Here is a 21855-nt window from a genome sequence, read left to right on the forward strand (position 1 = left end):
TACATTTTCAAGATGCTCCTGAAAGACAAGACTAGCCACACTGACAACAGCTTTACCATTGCAATTTTTTGCTTAAAAGCTCCCAACAGCATTAAAGTTTGAATAACAGTGACATAAAGAAGCATTTAGGATTAAAATTCTAGAAACTTTATGCTGGTGTTGGTAGGTTTCATGTGGGCTTAGAGGCTGGCCAATAGAGAACCTCTAATCTTAGTAACTATCCCTCAGCAGCATCAACATTTGGCATGCTGTGAGGCCAAGCTAAGTAAGAGCCACAGGGAAAGGATTTTGCTATCACAGTTAGGTTGAGAGCCTAGTTATCATTTGATGGCTGTAAAACCTTCTGCTAAGGAACAACCTATTCTGTGAATGACTGTGGGGACAGTTGGAGAGGACGAATCAGGCAATTACTGAGTTACTGAAGGACTGGGATCAGGTGGATGTAAGACCTAAAGATATCTAAAGGAGATTGAGAAGTGAGCTTTACCTACAGGTAGGAGTGGGAGACCCAAATGCAGCTTCTTGCATGTTAGGAAGCCATTTAGGGGGATTTAGGACTCAGAATGCTAAACTTGCTGAAGAATGTGGGAACCTTCCATTCAAAACCTTGAAGTTTTGCTGTTTTCAACTTTACTCTGGGAGTGAGCAACAATTTGCAGACATCCTGACTGTGGTAGTTTTCTTCATGGGAGAAAGAAACTGTGTCATGAGGAGAAGATGGAATGCTTCCATCTTGCACTGTTACGGGTCAGAGGAAGTCCTAGGAACTAATGGAAATACTATGGGAAAAAGATAAAGTACGGACAGAGAAAAACACTTTTGACTTGATAACAGTAAAAAATTTATTTTGATTCATATCATACTGAAAAATTAAATAAATAAAATGTCAAAGAATGATTGAGACTCCCCACCATCACAGCAAACAAAACAAAACAACAACAACAAAAATGATTATCATTATCAATTATGTAGTCAGAAAAAGTATGAAGAAAATGTGTTCATGAGAGAAAAAAAGTGCTCAAGACATTTGGCTTTGGTTAAGAACACAACACACACTCAAGGAGTGCTTCAGAGAATTTTTAGGGGTGGTAAACACAGTTCAAGAGTTTGATGTCTTGACATGTTGATTTAGCAACTTCTTCTTCTTTTAAACAAAATAAAACTAGAAAATTTATAGCAGGAAGACAGACAGTCTTCCACTGACAGTGGGAATGAATTCTTCCTCCAGCATCATTTGTTGGTACCTCTTTATTCCGAAGGCATTTGAATGATGAGCAGTCAGTCACATAAAGGACTCTGTAGAAAGTTCCTCTGAAATAGAAATGCAATGGTGTGGACTATCCTTCATCCTACAGCTTGTAAGGTCCACCCTCTGCTCTCCTCCTGCTCTGAAAAATGGACCTCAGTGGTACATAGTTACTACCTGCTGTTGGCAAGAAAAATGCAAATTGCAGCTTGTCACATGAAGACTTTAAATCTATCCAGAACAGTATGAGCCAAGAGCTTTGTATGTGCTGTCAGAAGCAGAATATTCAGGGAAAAGTTGGAAATTTAATTTGAACAGTAACAGGAAACTTTTTAAAATAATACAGGCTAGAAGATAGCTGATTTTTTTAATATCGTTTTTCTTGACTGCAAGCTGCCACTTCTAACAAAAAATCAATGGGAAATGGTACCAAGCCACAACTCTCTTCCACATCTTTCTGAAAATGACTGGAATAGCAATGAAATGTTCCCGTTACTGACGTCTCAGAGAAGAAAACAATGAGAAAATAAATTGTAATATTTCAAACTAATGATTTAAAAAAAATCACCAGAATCCAGTCAGAGGGTGAAGATACTGTTGGAGTCTTCCATAGAAATTTTTTCCTCTTAAAGTTTATTTGCTCGACTAATATTAGTGTGACATCTTTCCAGAAGCATATTGATTAACAATTTAAATTATTAAATTATTAAAATAAACAAACAAGATTCAGGTAGAAACATTAAGCATGTTGAATTTGCTCAACCTGTGACATGCAGGTGAGTAGTTGTGATGGTCAACATGCTGGGAGAGGACTTCTTAACATAAGGATCATAAACAGGTCTCATAATGAAGATTTGAAAATTCAGCCCTTTCCATATTGCTAAACTGAAGAGTTACATGTGAACATCAAAGACAGTTTAGTTCCTCGTTTGGCATCCATGGCTCCTTTCATGTTTTAAGTCCAGTAATAGTCATGTGGGTAAAGAAATTCATCTTAGTGAAACACGTATATTCCATCTGACTGTGTCATTATGCCATGAACTGCTGCCTTGGAGGGGAGCACGCTATTAAAAGCTGGCCAGGGGGGACAAATCTTGGACTGAAGCACATCACCAGTTGCAGAGCTAGCCTTTCACTGAGCTCACTCCAAAATGCCTATCCACTAGGACGTGCTGTCACAACTGGTGCATGAAAGACAGGTCATTTAGATACAATTTCTGAATTACCTCAAATCCCAACCACTGTAATCCATTAGAAATGAAAGACGCCATTTTTTTCCAGGCCTGATCTAAAGTCTCTTGAAGTCTGTAGCAAGAACTCCATTGGTTTTGGCAGAGCTAAAAACTGGTCAACAATTCATAAGTTCTATTTTCATTATTTTGGGAAGCAAAACCCACAGTTCTCCACTCTTGAGTACCTGAATTTCACTCTTGGACCTTTGAATCCAGACAAATCTGCAGACGTAAAATCACCACTGGCACTTCCCTCCTCTCCTTGTCTAGAAGCTCTGCCAATAACACATTCATTCCTCCAGCAATGCACATAAAGCCTGAGTTACACTGTAGGATCAGTTGCGTAGATCGAGTCTTCATAGATGCTGCTACTGTGCAAGGGATTCATCACTACTGCGTCACTATCTTATATTCCAACCCATGCTATTTCTTCCATTTCAAATGTAGACATTGTAAAGAGATACCACTTTCTAAATTTGTAAAAAAATAAGAGGAAAAGATTCCTTGGAACATTTGGATATTTTCCCATAAAAAGGTAAAAGCTATCTTTAAAAATTAGCCTTGTTTGTATATGCTTAAGTACAACAGAGGAGCTATTATTCTTAATTTCAACTACAAAAGTATACCACTTGGAGGCTACACTTTGGTTAATTTCCCTCCCCTTTATTAAAAAAAGAAAAAAAAATACCATTTGTCACCATTAAAAAAAATCACATCTGTTGCACAACTATAAAAGGCACATGTAAACGACTGAAAGAGAAAACAGTCCACTTTCCAACCTTAAAATGATTAAATAAAAATAACATTCTGGAGTAATTTTCACAAAAAAAAATTAAAAAGTTATATATAACTAAACAAGACAATTAAGCAGGCTAAAAAGGTCCTTTTTTTTTCTTGGAGTTTTCAGTATTTCTTTTTTTTTCTTACTATGGCTGTATAGGAAGTAATAATAAATAAGTAATGATCATAGGTGATTTGATTTCTATTTTCTACATGCCATCAATGCAGAATGTGGCAATGGTAGAAACAGTTACTACTCCAGGCAACTTCATCACATTTTTGCTTTATAGTGCATGAAACCAGAAGTAATAGAGGAAACAGAAGAGAATTCGAAAAGAAAATTAACAGCAGAACTGAATTCATTTCTTTGAGGTAATCCTTACTATGATGTTTAGAGCTATTTTAGTAGGTGTCAAATCCTAGAAGACATTTTCCATGTTCCTCAAGGACTTCTTGCCTCACTCAAGGAAAGAATGGTCATACAAACAGCAGTTCCTGTGCCCAAATTTCCCCAAATTGCAACAGGTAGATCTTTCACCAATAATTCAGGAATCAATCTGTAGAGCCTAAGGAGTGAGTCAGGATGTCATTTGTTCCCACAACTGATCGGTAGTTTCCAGCTATCTATAGATAGCAAATCAAGTGCAGCACTGAGGCTGGTCCTCGGCCGAGCTCCCTGTGGTGAGCACTGCAGCGGTGTGACACTCCGAATCCACTCCAGATTCACACCTTCAAACCTGGCTGGCATCCAGATCATCGTCACTGAGCTTTGTGCTGCTGCATGTTGGAAATTGCAGCCCCTACTCTTCCCTGTGGCTAGGGTCATCTGCCCTTGAAAAATTTTATTTTTTCAATGGAGGCAAGAGTCAAAGTTACATTGAACTCAAAATCCCCATCATGGACACCTGTCTGTCGGAAAGCCCCAGCTGAAGCGTTGTTTTCCCAGTAGTGATGCCAGTGTCCTTTGCTGTCTGCTCCAAAACCATACACATTCACCTAGGAAATAAGAGAACTAGTGATATGGCATGGGAAGCAATTGGTCATCTGAAATATTGAAAGCTTTATCTTGGTTTTCAGTACATCTATAGACATCACCACCTGAGGACCTCTTTGTTATACCAAGCTATTCTACTGACTGAGATGGTGCCACCACAGGATAATGGCCCATGGCCTAATCAGCGCACACCCTAAGCTGTGCTGAGAACTACTATACCCAGACAGAAAAGGACATATAAAGACATGACTTCTTGTTTAGTGATATGGAAAACACATTCCTGTTCTCTAAGCATGATGTTTGATCTCAGGAGGTCAGCAACCTAGGTTGGGAATCTCCTCTGTTTCAGATTAAAGTCACAAACAGTAGAAAAATCTGTTTGTTCGTCTTCCAAATAATGACCTCTGCCAAGCCCTGCAGTCACTTCTGATCCAGAGTCAGATGGTCATTATGCTTTTTGTTTGTGTACAGCAGTACTCCTGTGGCCTCTCCTCTTCCAGCTGCTCACTCATCAATGGCTATGCCTGTCTCCTCTGGTGATAAGTTCAAACATCATGGTTGACATTAATGTAAAGTAGGTGTGGTGATATGGCTGGATTCAAATGAGTCATGGCCCATAAAATAAGCACTCTACCCTGGACTCACTGAAATACAAGAGTCTTTACATTATTTCTGATAATGTCAATGCTTTGCTCATTACCTGCTTGACAGAAACCAATCTCCACCCAACCTGTCCATCCCATATGCCTTGCCACAGTACAGTTTTTGCCAGTGTCATTAGGAGTTGGCATACTGTCAACACCCCTCCAAGCAATAAAGACTAAGGAGACAAAAGCTCTCTTTAATCAGCAGAGCTGTGTCCAGGCCAGGGATTTTGCCAGCACTGTGTCTTTTTTTCCCTCATGCTCCAAGCTCATGCTTGCATCACCTCACATTATCCAGTCAAGGAAATTTCCTCAGACTCATGGAAAAGAGGCATTTACTGTTTAAATTCACAAGCCTGGGAACAGAAAAGGATTTGAAAATAAGTCATTTGCATTCTCCAAACTGACTTATGTAGGAGTTGGTAAAGAAAATGATTCCAGTGGGATTATGTTTAAGATTCAGATATCTACATGGGTGTGCTTGAGCACCTGGAGAACTAGGCAGCAATCCTTGAGTTCAGGGAGCAATCCTGCTCCCCAGATGTATTACCAAATGGTTGGTCTGCCTCTTCACTCCACTGACTAAATAGGTACGAGCTCAGTGCAGTTGCCCAAACATAAGTGCTACTTGAGATGTTCTTGAGTACTTGACATCTACTCAAGAAGGGCAGATATCAAACAGGACCAAGAGACTCCCACACTTCTGAACTATCACCTGGAGGTACAGAGGCAGGGCATTGCCAGGGCAATGTTCAGGGCATTGCCAATGTCTCTGGGTGCCTGAAGTCAGACAGTATACTCTGGACTTTCACTGATGAGATGGATACACAACTAATTGTAGATGTAAACACAATCCATATTTATACATCTTTTAATTCCAAGTGGACTACCACCTTTTATGCTCAGTTAAATTTCCCTGAAATGCATTTTAAACCCTATCAGTCTTAGACATAAGGAAGAACTTTTTCTCTCAGAGTGGTCAGGCATGGGAATGGCCTGCCAGGGAGGTGGTGGAATCGCTGTACTTGGCAGTGTTCAAGAGGCATCTGGATGAGGAGCTACGAGATATGGTTTAGTGCTTGTGGTAGCAATAGTAGTAATGGGTAGACAGTTGGATTAGATGATTCTATGATTAAAAGAAACAGTGACTGTCACTTGAGCATATCTGAATGTTACTGAGGATTTTGAATCTGTCTGAAGAAGCAAAAGGCGCAGAAGGTGGCAAATAAAGGCCAGGGCATGATTTTGGCACCTCAGTGTGGTACATCTTATTAAAACCTAGATATCCACATGTAGCCAGACTTTACCTCATCGCATACATGGAGTGCAAATATCACAGAAAGAAGGCCTGTGGAAGGGTATCTCCCATGATTCTGAAGCCAGTTTTCATAGACGTATTTGATAAAAGATGGATTGTAAATCAGGATCTAGGCAAAATTGGAGAGATGGATTCATTACTAAAACACCTTGGGGAAAAAAACACAACACAAACGGTAGCATTTCATCCCTAAGTGACACTGGGGTAGGAAAGAAAGGAATAATAAGTATTCTTTAAGGACAAGTGAAAGGGAAACATAAAGTCCCATAGTTAAACATATTCCATATTTTCTATGTGCAATTACGCATATCTGTTCCTTTGTCAGACTCAGTACCCCACTTGATCACACTAACATAAAGCCCAAGTAATTCCTCCTCAAACCAATGGGTATGAGTCTGTGCAAGAAGAAGAAAATTAGGCATTCAACTCTACCTGCAGCATCCTGCTGTAGAGCTCTGGGGAGTCTGAGGCCTTTGCAAAGAAAATGTAAGATTACATGCTGTATTTGGGAGCTGTATGAGCAACTACATCTTCTGTAATGTATAGCAACCATGTCTTGGTGTCTGTATTTATAGGTCAAAGCAAACCCGAGGGTCAGGTATAAACAATCAGGAAGCCTATCAGGGAGCATCAGCTACATTTCTCCTGTTTCCCAAACATATCATTTTTCTAAGTTCTTCTGTTTTTTTTTCTGTTCTTTTTTTTTTTCTCCAGCAAGGCATACATCAGACTTTGTTATCTCCTGGGGAAATTATGGGGTCATCTAATGGAAACAGTAATTTAGAACAGGCAAGATAAAGAGTGATTCCAAGGACTAGTGAGAGCCCCTGTCTTCAATGTTCTTGTACTGAATCAGGAAAAGAGAGGCTTTTCCCTCCATGCTGCGTTTGGAATTAGAGTGACAGTGTTTCACTGCTATCTAGTTAGCTGCTTTTACAAAGTCAAGGGTTAATTGCTGATATTTTATCTGTGTGTAATTGCTTCTTGAATGATGCCTAGGATCACACAGTGTGGGAGGAAATACATACTTCTTGTCTCTCTTGTTTGGGAAGCTGCTGAATATCCCCAGCCAAGGGCTAGGCTGGTGCTACACAATTGTGACACCGCTTTAACAACCTGCCACAGTCTAACTCACAAGGGTTTTGCAGAAGTTAATGTGTCCATCACTACAGGTAGAAGTGAGCTGAGGGATTATTTAATACCCCACATAGGTCCATGGTTGAAGTAGAGTGATACAAACTGTTAAAGGCCTCATCTGAAATCCTTGGCAAAACCCAATCTGGTGAATGAAGGATGCACTCTAATTTGTGATCGTAATCCTCCGTGACTGACAACATACTGTGCCAGTTCTTGAGAGACTAAGAGCTCTAAGCTTCTCTGAAAATCAGCTTCTTCAAAAGTTTCTGGAACAAGACCTCCATGTTGTTGGAAAGTCTGTGGAAGATGAAATGTCTTTAACCTCCCTCTACACAGCCTGCCTTGCTTATGTCCTCAGATCATGTAGCTACAACAATAGACTATGCATGGTGGCTAAAGGTCCAGCATGAAAATGGCCATCTTGCTCCATTGGAAATCCTGCCCCCAGCAATAGGGTCTGTTAAATCACAGTGTACTTGGGAAAAGAAGTCAGTCTGCTGAGTATTATTTAGTGCATAATCCCTAAACAGCACAAAGGAACTAAGACTTTTGTTTATCTAAGTCTTGTAAAAAGAGTGTATTTTGGTCGCTACTTTCATGGATGTTAAAGACTTCCTTGGATTCTTGCAGTTTCCTGAAGAGGCAAATGATCAACAGACGGACCAACATAACAAATTAACAGACAAGCACTGCTCACCTTTTCTTTTTTGACTTTGATTTTCCGTGGAACAGGAACATATGTGCTGGTAAAAGAAAAAAAAACAACAGCAACAACAACCAACGTTAGTAAAAACCCAGCACATTATAAAATCATGTATTTCCAAAGGGAGAATGAATGTACTTCACATAAAGTAAAATTTTCAAATAATTTGAAAGTAACAGATTCAGAAAGTGATTGGAAAATAAGGCTGCAATTAAGTAATAGAGCATGAAGAAAAAATAATCTGAGTTTTTATTGAAGCAAGGCTTATAGAAAGGCATTACTTTTTTTTAATTTTCAAGGTAATTATTGACACTGGAACATCAAGGATGTAGTGGAGCATATTACTACACAGTTACTATGACACAGAGATCATGATTTCTAATTCCTGAACTGTTACTTTTGCAGCTTTTGCATGCTTGTAACATGCTGTCATTTAATTTCATGGCAGAAAAACCTTTCCCCACCAGGGGGAAACCTTTCCCCTCCTAATACTTGTAGCTGCTGCATTATTTTCAGAGAAGGTGGTAGCAGAGCTCATTTGTACAGTTCTATGCAACTTGGACATCCCAATACACAGTCTCTCACCACAGGCTATTCCCTGCTCCCAGAGGGATGCAGATGGCTGCCAGCAGTTCCTCGGTGTAAACCCTTCAGATCACACCTTATGACTGGCTTGAAATCACGAGTCATGTCTAGAAACAAAAAAGTCTTTTCTGCTCTGTATCTCATGAACAGCACATGCTGAGACTGCACAGTTCATCACGAGTGCTGAAAAAAAATCTCCCCAAGGTTGAATGAATCAAGGTTGTGTCAAGTGAGAAAATCTGTTGAACTGCCCTTCTAATTGGAGCATATCTCAAAACACACCTGCATACTTATTGCACAGAGGCTGTGAGCCTTCCATTAGCATCATCTAAACATTTATGTGTGATTTTTGGTAATCCCGTGGCGAAAACTGCAGTGTTCTCATTTCCTTAACTACTTTTGGGCACTCTGACCTGAGACGTCTACTCTGGGCTCTGTGTAATAGGAGAGGGGACAGGTGGGTTGCAGTCCCTGCAGGTATGACACAATAGACATGCACAGAGTTTGTCAGAGCTTACGGAGAAAGGGACACCCATTCAGACTTCTCAGTCTGCCGTCAGCAAATGTGCCCCTGCACCTGTTTCCCATGTCTGACCCTGATCATGAGAAGCAGGATTGACAAACCTTTCTGTGGTTAAGAGGACAGAAAGGGCTCCCTTGTTGATAAAATCTCACTATTACATGTATAAACAGTCAGTCTTTTCCAGAAAGGTGACAGTGATGTAGAGGAAACAAGGAGACCATATTTCATAGGCATGTGGCCAGATCCAGTTCAAGTGTTCAAGATAGTATTGGCAGACAGCTCTAATCCACCCTCAAGACTCCTGTAGCTCTTGTTATGTGATAAGTTAGTCTAGCTTATTATGGGATATATTTTTTTAGAAGCAATACTCAAGTCCTGATGCAGAATCTCATACGACTGCATAGAGTACTGGCACACTGCTCGAAGTCAAATGGAGACCCCAACTGTTAAACTTACATAAAATCTGGGCTGCTGAGCAGCCAGAATGCTTGTGACCTTTTAGCAAATAGATCAGTCCTAGAGACCTACGCTGTAATAGGACGTCCATCAATAAAGTGGTAGAAGTCTAAGAGAATCAATAAGTCATCAATTATAGGAATATCTGCTGTTTGGCTTTTTTTTTGGACAGTAAAAAAAAAAGAAGTAGAAAACATAACAATAATATAATAACAGCAATTTAGTAATATAATCTGGATGTTGGTGGCCCTGCCTGCCTGCCTGTGGTGATCTTTGGGGGTCCATTCCAACCCAAGCCATTCTATGATTCTGTGATAATGCTGCTGGGAGGTGAACAAGCTAAATCACAGATTTGAGCCTTAGGAGTTTATTATTTCATTTGAATAGAACACAGAAAATAAAGCACAGCATAAAAGCCCAACTAACAGTGATGCCTACCTTTTTTAAGTATGAGTGCTGTTAACCCAAACTTGGTTGACACTATGCAGCCTGCGTGCAACACATAATGGCCACACACATGCAGTAAGGAGTTGAACACTTCTCTTTTGAAATATCAAATTTCAGGCGGGTTTTATTCTTATTTCATCCTCCCTCCCTTCCACAACGTACTGTCAGCAGTTGCCTTATACACTGTATCTGATATCATGATTAATGCTTCCTCAGAGGTTAATACCATTAGTCTAAAATTCTGTTTAATGTTATGATTTGTGTGCTTATGATTGTCTGGTTTTATTATCCAGCCTGTGCCAACTAATTAATTATGCAATTGCCCTGCTATGAGTACGCCAAAAATTTTAAAATACTGTTATTTCTTCCATGTGATAAATACATACTGATTTACACCAGCTGCTTACCAAGCCTATTAATACAATCTAATTATAAATATATATCCTGCAACTTCCTAAGCAGAGATATTTTTCCGTTAATGTGCTGATTTCTAATTCCTGTTATTGATAGTAGTTAACAAATTATTTGTTCCAGCCAGGCTAGGGCTCACTCAACTTTTACCTCTCACTGCAACCCACTCGCTTGACCTCTGAAAGGTAAATATTCCACACAGCATAGGAATGGCTTTGCAGTTTGGGCACAGAGCAGTGACAGTGATGGAAACATGGGAGGGTGATGCTAGCAACAACTGATGATGGGTCGATGGTTGGACTAGATGATCTTAATGTTCTTTCACAACCTTAATGATTCAATGACTCTACAGACTGTCCCCCAGCAAGCTCCTCTTCCTAGCACAGACATGTATTTGACAAAGATGTAGCAAGGGGCTTCATTCAAAGGCTACCGAAAGCAGCTGGGAGCCTTCTGTTGCTTCCTGATAGGATCCAGGCTTAAGGCTAGAGTTTTTCAATCTTTTTTTAATCAATATAACTTACAAAATAAAAGAATTAAGCCTTGCAAAAAAGGTCAGTGATATTTCTTAGCTGATTTTCTAAGTGGGTTGATTTATCTGAGGTATGACTGTCTTTTGAAAATGGATTTTTTTGAGACAACTTATGACTAGACATATTAAGTGCTGGTGACAAAAAAAAAAAAGCTAAAAAGAAATGAAATCAAATTTATTACTAATTAAGAGAATCCTAATGAAAAGTGAAGAAAATAAAAAATGCGTTTGCTAAGATAAAAATATATAAAAAAAGAATTAAAACTCCACTTATTGTCCCATCAAAAAGTTTACATCCAGAAGATAACCTCATGTACAGTACAAATATCGCATATTTCATTCTCTGGATTAAGAAAAGCCATTTTATGGGAAGAGAGAATCTGCTAGCAAGCATCCAGAAAAAACATACAATTTGTTCACATTTCTAATTCTAGTGCTGCCAAAAATGCACTTCAATCTGAAAGCACTCATAAAGAAAGAGAGAACAAATATCATTGTGGCACATTATTGCCAGGTAAAATGTGTTAATTTAAGGCTAAGTCACACAAGTGCTGCACAAAACAATGTTGCCTCCTCTGCATGGCTGTCAGTCACCACGTGCCATGCTATCCTGAGATACCTTCATACTGATAGAACAAAGATGTTGTGCCAAAGCTGAGCAGAAGTTCATAGCTTTCAAGAGGGGTATCTGAGACAAATTCGAGGAGCAGGGCATGAATGGGAAAAGGAGAAGGAAAAAACTAGTCAAGGATGCACAGAGTAACTCTCTGTCTTCATCTACACCAAACCCAAATACTACCTCTTGCATCACCACTATTTCCCACTGAAAGACCCAGGATAGATGAAGAGAGATTTGCTTCTTCTTCACTTGGAATAATTACTTGTTTGTTCTCTCTGAAAATCCATTCTGGGGGGATGTGAGACCCCACCTCTGCTCTCATGAGACTCCATCTGGAATGCTGCAGGAGCCCCCAGCACAAGAAGGACGTGGGCCTCTTGGAGCGGGACCAGAGGTGGCCATGAGGATGACTGGGGATTACAGGAAATCTGGAGAGGGACATTTTATAAGGGCATGTAGTGACAGGACAAGGGTTTCAAACTGAATGAGGACAGATGTTAGGAGGAAATTCTTCATTATTAATGTAGTGAGGCACTGGCACAGGCTGGCCAAAGAAGCTGTGAATGCCTCACCCCCGGAGGTGTTGAAGGCCAGGTTGGATGGGGTCCTGCACAGCCTGATATGGTGAGTGGCAACCCTGCCTGTGGCAGAGGGGTAGGAACTGGGTGGGCTTTAAGATCCCTTTCAACCCAAACCATTCCATGGTTCTGTGATTCTGTGTGTCTCTGGTCAGACTCAGGCACTGAATCCCAGGACAAAGGAGGATACCAACAGCCAGTGGGAAGCTGAACTGAGCAGTCAGGGCAGGATGAGCCATTTCCAGCTCTTCCTCTGCCCTGAGCCATGTAGCTCTGAGTCACACGAAGGAGGAAGAGTTGATTTTCTTGAGAATGGAGGCAGGATTGTTCTTCCTCTGCTGAAAAATCTAGAAAGGACCAAAACTGCTCAGGTAACAGCTGATAAGTACAACCAAGTTTTCATTTTCCATCTCTCTTCTCTGCTGCAACCCATCCTGAAGACCTCCTCAGATCTCAGCCCTGCAATTAGCTACAGATCTGATCCCACCACATGTCTGACCTCCACTGTACATTTGAGATGGATTTGTCTCAGAGCACCAGGACTGGAGACAATTTCCCAGCAGGAAATTAAAATAACACCAGACAGAAAGTTCAAATGGTGGTTTTGCTCTCTGAAGCAGGTAGAAGGGAAGGAGTGGGAGTATGAGAAAGAGCGGAGGAAGCAAGAGAATTTGAAGGGGCTCTCCAGACTCAGAGCAAAATAATGCTCTCACATGGATCCAGCTTTCCTACAGATGGGTATGGCTCTATTCAGTGAAATGTTGCAAGTGTTTAGCCTTCAGGACCTTCCTGGAAAGACTGGGGAGAAGTAGGTGTCTTCTGACCAGGTAAAATGCATACAGCTTCTGATCAACATGCCCAAGGGAAGAAGTTCTGGATGGATGTCTAAACACCATGGTCTGTGTCTGCTCTTGCTTCCTTAGACAAGTATTTTGCACATTCTGCAATCTACAGGCTGAGAGAGCTGGGGCTGTTCATCCTGGAGGAGAGAAGGCTCCAGGGAGACATGAAAGCAGCCTTTCAAAACCTAAAGGAGGGCTATAAGAAGGAAGGTGACAGCTCTTTAGCAGAGTTTGTTGTGACAGGACAGGGGGAAATGGTTTCAAACTAAATGAGGAGTGATTTAGACTGGATGTGGAAAAAAAAAAGTCTTTTACAATAAGGATAGTGAAGCACAAGAACAGATTGCCCAGAGATGTGGTGGATGTCAAGCTGGATGGGCCTCTGAGCAACTTGACCTAACTGCAAGTGTCCCTGTTAAGTGCAGGGGAGTTGGACTAGATTACCTTTTGTGATCCCTTCCAACTCAAATGATTTTATGATTCCCCTCTGTCTACTTGTCCTCTTCTGCAAGTGGGATAATGTATGCTGGAGGATCATTTGGCCAGCAAAATGTCACAAGCAGGATAATGTGGGTGGCTCTGCTAAATGACTAACCTATAAAACGCCTGATTCTGTACCTTATGCTGCTATAAGAGCAAAAAGACCACACTGGCAAATCTCCACTTCGGATTAACTTACAGGGGAGCTTCACAGACCCTCATAGCACCCATCCTTCAGCCTGTCCGTTTGGGACTGCCCTTACTCACAAGTTGATAGTGCCTGTGGTGAGAGCGGTGACAATCCAGCGCAGGTCCAGGGTTTTGAAGGGGATCACGATCATGCTCACATTTTCTGCCAGCTCTTTGTAGCTCTCAGGATAAACAAAGTGGTGGGTCGTCTTGCTCCCAACATCTGATTCGTAACCAATGGTGGGTGCCCGGTTCATTCTACAGCCCAAAAATAAGAAGTAAGAGAGTGAGAAAGTGGGAAATGAATTAGATAGGTGCAAATTTGATTTTTCTAGCTTGAAGTGGCAGGAAAAAATTCCCATGGCTAAAGAGAGTGCTGCATGTAAGCTCTTCAGGTGTAGGGATCCCCAGGCAGCTGAAGTGACCTTCACGGTGGATAAATTAAAAAGCAAACAAAGGATAGGCTTTAGTGTACAGTTGGGTTTGTCTGCAAAGGTGTCTTTCTGAGCACGTCCCTAGGTCCCCTGTATGGTCAGTAGAGAGTTAGTCAACAGAGCTGTGGGCCAATAAGGACACATATCCACTCACCCTAATCAATGTATTAATTACACCTCTTGCAGGTGAGAAAATTACTGCCCTCAAACCCATCAACTAAACTTCACGCAGTTCCATTTGCTTCACTCGTACAGGTGTATTTGTATGTTTGGGGTGTAAGTAACAAACCATGTCATTTGTGATGAGAAGCAGCAAATACTCCTTGTAGTCCTTTCATGAGAAAGCACCAAATTCTCAGTGGCAAATGCAGGGTCTGCTGTCAAACCCTTCATTTCCTCAACTTTGATCATCTATCTAGGGACCAAGGAGCACTACAAAACCAGCTTCAAAGCCTGATAATACCTGCTTTATATCCAGTCTGCAGATCAGAGAACACTACAGTGTGTCTGGCTTTGAATATCTCCATGGTACAGTACAGTACCAAGAGACACTCTCAAGTCGGCTCTGAGCAAAATAAGTTTGTCTGTTGCCCAGAGAAGTCTCCTGTAGAGACAGAAGCTCATCTCCTGGCAGGTGGACAAGGAAGAATGTAGCTGAGGAAACGATGGTCATCATACATTGCTGGATAACATACTGCTGTGGCCACTGCTAACACTGCTAACAGGGAAGCAAACTGTCTTTAGCAAGTTTAAGCCAAGTTGCATTCTTGCAGTGCTCCTTCAGGTGAATCAGTTAAATTTCTTCTAATTTCCTCAAAGGGAGTTGTTAACATAGTTAGAAAATCCTGATGGCTTGTGTGGACTTGTTGCTGAATTGTCTCTTCCTTACCAGCTTTAGGGATCCTACTGTAATGTGTAAAAATACTATACAAAGAGTAAGAATTCCTACACTTCTATCTTGAGATTAGTCAATCTGAAGTACGCTATACATGGCATGTTTTCTGTGAAGACAAAGCCAAGCATTGTGTCTCACTTATGGACACAAAGGCAGCAATCATATACAGTCTCAACAGAAAGGACTGGCATTTCACTTAGTCAAGAAAACTGACAACAAAACAAAACTGACCTGGAACACAGTGTATGGAAAGGAGGGTGTCACCTCAGGCTCTTTTCTACACTTGGATCTATTGCCAGAGCATGTGAAAGTGAATCACCAGAGATTTCATTTGTTGGATTAGCACATGGATGGGCTACCTCCTCTGCACAAGGTTCTTCAACGAATCCTAAAACCTTGTGCCATTCATTCAGATCTGGCTTGAGACAGCTAAATTAGAAGTCACATGTAAGGAAAAAATCTTTCTCAGTGAGGGGGTAAGGCACTGGAACAGGCTGCCCAAAAAAGAGGCAGATGCCCTGTCCCTGAAGACTTTCAAGGTGAGGCTGGATTGGGCTCTGGGCAACCTGATCTAGCTGTGGATGTCCCTGTTCACTGCAAGGGGACTGGACCGGATGATCTTTGAAGGTCCCTTCCAACTCTAAGGGTTATATGATTCTATTCTCGAAGTCAGAGACAGGCATGGTAAGTTCCAAATCACAGAGAGTTTCCCCTTTGCCAGGGATGCATAGTTATGGGGGGGACACACATCCCCCTAGTTACTATAAAAAAAATTCAATTTTGATTCCAGCAAAGCCTGCCAGGCTTTTCTATAAGAATTTTGGAAACATAGGCCAGGCAAGGTAAGAAAGTCCACACAGGAATAGGGTGGTCTCCAAAGCAAGGAACAAAGAATTAAGCATAAATGCACTTCCACTGCCACGCATTTACAACCTGTGGGATTAAGGTGGGGGGCTCTTCCCCATACTTGCCCTGTATGAGAAGATCTGGTCAGCTGACTGCCTCTGGGAAGATATTTGTTGCTGGGGGCAAGGCACTCAAATGAAGGAAGCAATCCTTGAAATAATTTATCAAACACATCTAGGTTTCCAAGCCACGTCAAAAACTGAGAGGCTTAAGGTGGCCTAACAGTTCAAATAGCGCTGATCTTCTGTTAACTCACTTTCAACTGCTTCCAGCTAAACATTACATTCTGAGAGCTTAATTTCACACACTGTATTTTCAGTCGTAGTCTCTCCATTCAAGGCCTTCTGACCTGCCGTCAAGGCTCCCTGAATTGTGCTGCACTGCCAGCTGTGGTGTCGAGTTGGAGAATGTGTTGGACTACTGTGGTCAAGAAAGCTCCCCCTGACACTTTGGCAAGGTGAACTTAGCCTAGATATCTTGATTGCCCTCTGGGAGGTTCTCTCTGTCTACCTCATGTCTCCTTGTCATTCAGCAGGAAAAAATAGACAATGCTCACTGTCACTAAACACAGAGGTGATACGTCCCCTAACAAAGTAGCTCTAGTCATTTAGCTGTCTCCTCTCTGCACAGGAGCCTTCTCAACCTACCACTGCTTATAAGTAAACCAGTGCAAGAAAGAAAGATCTGATACAGTCAGTTATGTGTGCAAAATATCATTTGTAAGCACTAGCTAGAGAGAGAATGTTTACCCAGAATTATCATTTTTTCAGGCATATTTTTAAAACACAAGCAGTTTCTAACAGTGCACAATAAGTTACAGTATCAACACATACCTAAATCCAGGACAGGACATGTTTTCTTTCTGGACTAAAACAAGAGGCCGTATCTTTAACACACATAGTTTATGTTCCTGTAGCTTAGACAGGTCCTGAGCACCCGATTTCACCAGGTAGTTCTTCAAATCGTTTTTGCTCTCTTGTCCCAGAAAATAGTAGTGAATTTTCAAACAACAGAGACCTCTGGAGCTGAAGTGGTTCCTGCTTACCTGAGCACGAAGTCATGGGAGTCAATGTCTTGGCCATATTGAGACTGACGAAGGTTGCCAGAGTTGCCCACGACGGCACAACGTCTGCATGAGAAATCGCCTCGCTCCTGCAATGGGTCCCCGTCCCCAGGAATGATCCCAAACAATTCCTTGAGAGTATCATTAATATTCTTCGGAGATTTCTCTCCTTGCAGCTTCTGTTAGGGAGAAAAATCACTCCAGGTTACCACTATACCAATAAAGCCAGCTTCTCCGTGAGCTAGACATGATTTCAAATGTCTTCTCAAAGACCACCTTAGCTCATGCTGCTGCAGACACTGTCTCCCATAGTGTATGCTACAAGGCTTCAGGTGGGAGCTTCAAATGTGAAGGAAAAACATGGAAAACCTTTTCCCAATTACTTTTCTTTAACTTGCTTTCCCTTTTCTCCTCCTTTTCCATTAATTGCCTCACATCCCCAGTCTCTATTTAGCCATAGTGGAATAGATCATACATTCTCCTCAAGGCTGACCCCAGCACAATTAAAGTTGTTCTGAAATCTAAAAGCCTTGTACTGCCTTGGATTGCCTTCTGTTAAGACATATAGAAGATTACTTTTAACTCTACTAGGAAGGACAAAACAGTGTAAGAGAACCCGATGGAGTACAGAAGTAGGGCTGAGCCAGCAAGAGTAGCCGTGGACACCCTTCCCTCAAGTTCTGGCATATGCCAGAAGTGGGACAGTGAGTTTTCACTTCTGTTATTCTGGACTGCAGAGAAGCCAGACGCTAGTTGCAACACAGTACAGAAAAGTAGAGTTAACCCTGAGAGCTGGAGATGTAAAACCATACAAAAAATTCTCAAGGATGAAGAAAACCACCCCGGACCTTGGTCACTGTGCCTGTTGCCATGGAGGGAAGCTCTTTGTATCAATCCTGTGGTGCGTGGTGGAAACAATGGCCAGACGTTGAAGGCACGGGCAAGGTGCAGGGCAGGTGATGTTACACTCACTCCCTTTCTGGGAATCTGCTGCTAAAAAGGTTGGGAGTGCTGGCGTGCTGACACAAATCACTGCCCACACCCGTGGTGTCACCTGCTCACAAGTAGGATAGAAAGCTCCCTAAGGGAGAATGGATCCAAGACAACATCTGCCAAAAGGCTCTGCCCTTGCCCTGCAAGCCCAGGGCAAGGAAAGACAGGAAGGGAGGGAGGAAAAATACCTTTTCCCACGACTCCCAGCAATGGCCTGGGGTAATTTGGCTTTAGTTTTGACGCTTTTCTCTCACCTGCACCAGGATCTGTAAATCTGTCCTACTCTCTCTACGTACACATAAAGAACTATGACTGCAAATTCTGTTTGATCAGCAAAATTACATGTTGTCTCTTCACAGATCTATGTAAAGAAACCTTATTTGCACTGAATTGAACGTCAAGTCCATGGAGGTCAGAGATACAGGACAACAAACCAAGGACTCAGAACAAAGGAGCCAAATAAATCTTACCTAACAAATTCATGGAATCATAAAATCATAGAAAGGACTGGGTTGCAAGGGATCTCAAAGATCATCTAGTTCCAATCTCCTGCCACGAGCAGGGATGCCACCCACTAGAACAGGCTGCCAGGGCCCCATTTAACCTAGCCTTGAAACACCACCAGGGACGGGGGAATCCACAGCTTCTCCAGGCAACCTCTGCCAGGACCTCACCACCCTCACAGTGAAAAATTTCCCCCTGACATCTGATCTAAATCTCCTCTCTTTTAGTTTAAAACATTCCTTCTTGTTCTATCACTACCCAGTGACAACAATTTCACCTTCCTGCTAACCATTGCTAACCTACACACTCATGTATGGAATGCACAGGGTGGTTCTCATTAAAAGAAGTCAGCACAAAACTCTTGCTGGGCTGAAGTTACCATCCATTATTGTCTTGGCTTGCAGCTGATGCTGAGTTTTGGCAGAGACAAGACGAAGGGCTTGGACTACCACAGCTCTGAGTCTGCTGGGATAATCTGATTGGACTTTATTCTTCAAGACCAGGACTAATCTTCAATTGGTTAGTCTTTGACTTTTCAGTAGTACAAAGCAGAACAGGCAATAAAGTTGTTTAACTCCAAGGCAGATCTCTTTTACTCTCTTCAGATGTAATATGCAGCCAAATTCCTTATTTCACAATGTTTATTTGACTTCTTGAAAACGTCTATTTTAATAGCTGTACAATTACAAGCCAATTACAGTTCGCTTTCCCACACCAAATATTTGTTTTTTGGGTTTGTTTTTTTTTTGAGTAATGTTGTCATTTTAACAATCTAACACCAGTTTGGCATTTCCCATAAATGAAAACAGTGAGGAACCTAAGTCCATCCCTGTCATGCGAAGCAGATCCATGTAATCTCTGGCAGTGCAGACAGCAGCATGATGCCCGCTTGGAGCTCTGCTGAGATGTGATATTCCCTCCAAGTGCTGTAGGTGTGTGCCAGGGATATGTCTATGGATATAGCTGCTGGAAACAGGCTTAAATACATTGAAATACCTGAACCGTGTGTCCTTGGTGAAGTCATTGGTCTTCTCCAAAGTCTTTGCAATCAACAGCCTTATCTAATGGTGCAGTTTAATTTCTTGCCCAAGTCCAAAAGGGATCTTTACCTGACTTGTGTCCACATATCAGATATCTCAAAACACTTCATCCATGGGCAATTTGGATAGTTCAGGTTGGATATTAGGAAAAATATCTTCTCCAAAAGAGCAGTAATGAATTGGAACAAACCACTCAGGGAGATGGTGGAATTACATCCCTGGAAGACTTCAAGAACCATGTAGATGTGCCACTGAGTGACATGGTTTAGTGGGCATGGTAGGGATGGGTTGATGGTTGGACTAGATGTGTGGTCTTTTCCAACCTTCATGATTTCCTGATTATAAGTTTGGCACTGCATTATATTAGATGCACCTTCAAAATCCCAATATATTAGCATGTAGAAAATATCCTGCTTAACCTGAATGTAGATGGAAATGTGTCAAGCCTGGGTCAGGACACAACCTAAGTGGTGGAAAGCCATAGGTGTGGGTCTGGCAGCACATCTGGGACAGCCCTTTTGCAAGAACATTGCCAGGCAGCCTAGGGAAGTAAGTGCAGAAATACTGTTTTTCAGTGTTTTTCCTTTTTTCAAACTGTCTTTAAAAGAGAGACTTAAGCCCCATGAGAACCTCTTTTGCACAGCTACTAATTGCCTTGCTGCAGCGGTTTGGAGGCATTAACACTCTGGCAGCACATCCCAGTCATAAGACATTGTGCAAAGATTAATCCTAGCAACAGCCTGATGGGGCAAATGCAGGTAATCTCCATTTTGCAGACCGAAGGAAAGGTTAAAAGGAGACCATCAATTTCAAAAATGTCTCCTTAGTCTGGAAAATATGACATTATTATTGTTATACTTAATGTCCTGCAATTACTATGCATCAAAAAGATTTAGGGGAAGAATATAGGGCCTTTCAAGGGTTTGGGTTGGCTTTGTGTAATGATTTGTGTCTATCATAAAATATGCATTTTCAAATATAAATGTAATGTGCATTTTTTATGTAAATAGCACACAGTAATGTGTGTATGCCAAATTGTATGATTTCCAGCTTCCACGGCTGGTACAAGCCACCTCCACAAGAGCAAAAAGATCCTACCTCTGCCAGCTCTGTCTGCCTGTGTTTCTGGCTGCGGGATGCCTGCAGCTCAGCAGAACTGAGCCTGCAGTTCAGAGGGGCTGCAGGTTCAAAGCACTTTCAAATCCATCTATTCTCACCATAGGAGAACCTGGTGCTGCAACTCAGCTGGACATAGAAGACACTGCTGGCAGGGACAAGGGGAAACACAAGGTCAGGCTCTTTTTCTCAGTATGTCCAAGGCTGGTCTGAACACTGGGCTTGCACCCAAGCAGGATGACATGAGGTCACACTGAGTATGTACAGCCACTGGGACTGCATTTAGCTCTACCTTCTGAAGGGAACACATTGCCTTCGAGGCACTGAGCCCTTGGTACTGCATTTCAAGCATCACGGTGTCCCAGTTTTAAAGATTTCTTGTGATCAAAGTATTTGGATAAATTTTTCTACAAAGAGCATTCAAAATGCATGACTCAGGTGCCAGGTATCTGTGATACTGCCTTAAAAATAAGAGCAGCTTCCACATGCACGTGGTGGGGATGCCCTTTTATTCACAGTCTGCTGAGAAAATCTTTAAGCCATACATTACATTTTTTCCTACAGCTACAAAAAGCTAGCATTTTCTTTTAGATATGCTAATCAGATGTCCCCAAGAGCTGAGCTTTCTTAAAAGACAAAAAAAAGGAAAAAAAAGAAAACAAACCCCTCCAATACCGTAAAACTCAAGATAAAACATGTTATAACGTGGAAGTTTATGAACTATGTGCAGCAGATAAGATTGCCAGGGAACTCTGAGCCTGATTTTACTTATTATAACTTTAATCCATCAGCTTGAGTGGAGTTATTTGGAATTTAGAACAGCAAGTTCCATTCTTGCATTTTTTATACTCTCTGATCACTAAAAACAATGAAGAAAAACTTTCAGGACGAAACGTGAGAACTATAAATAAATGCTATGCCATGTTACAGCATGTATTTTTTGTCCCAGCTCCTTATATATGGGCTACTGAATTCATTGGGACTGTCATAGATCAGTGGAAAACTTGAAAGTGAGCCTGTTGTTCAGGAGAATGGGATAGATAATAGGGAGAAACGCAGTTGTATAAGGTTCCAACTTCCAGAGAGACTCTGACAATCCCTGAAATGCAAGATGAGTAAATGCAAATGGACAGAAAGACAGAGGGACACATGGAGGAGAGGAGAGGAGAGGAGAGGAGAGGAGAGGAG

General features: G+C 41.6%; 1 protein-coding gene across 1 annotated transcript; it reads right to left on the minus strand.

Annotated features, from left to right (window-relative positions):
• Nucleotides 1-3391: 3391 nt before the first annotated feature.
• On the minus strand, nt 3392-19880 carry ST3GAL1 (ST3 beta-galactoside alpha-2,3-sialyltransferase 1). The gene is made up of 6 exons (XM_010709398.2): nt 19875-19880; nt 16997-17193; nt 13795-13974; nt 8049-8094; nt 6204-6323; nt 3392-4254 (listed from the first exon to the last, which is right to left on the minus strand). The coding sequence occupies exons 1-6, from the start codon at nt 19878-19880 to the stop codon at nt 4081-4083; spliced, it is 723 nt and encodes a 240-aa protein (XP_010707700.1). The 3' UTR covers nt 3392-4080.
• Nucleotides 19881-21855: the final 1975 nt, after the last annotated feature.

This window comes from Meleagris gallopavo, chromosome 3 (assembly GCF_000146605.3).
Source record: "Meleagris gallopavo isolate NT-WF06-2002-E0010 breed Aviagen turkey brand Nicholas breeding stock chromosome 3, Turkey_5.1, whole genome shotgun sequence".
NCBI lineage: Eukaryota > Metazoa > Chordata > Aves > Galliformes > Phasianidae > Meleagris > Meleagris gallopavo.

Bases quoted from the DNA above. Each gene is read 5' to 3' on its own strand.
- ST3GAL1 (XM_010709398.2), bottom strand. The intron at 8,095-13,794 runs GTGAGTAAGGGC...TTCTTTTACCAG, and splicing joins ACCACAGGCACTATCAACTT to CACATATGTTCCTGTTCCAC. The intron at 6,324-8,048 runs GTGAGCAGTGCT...AATTTTGCCTAG, and splicing joins TCAAAGTCAAAAAAGAAAAG to ATCCTGATTTACAATCCATC.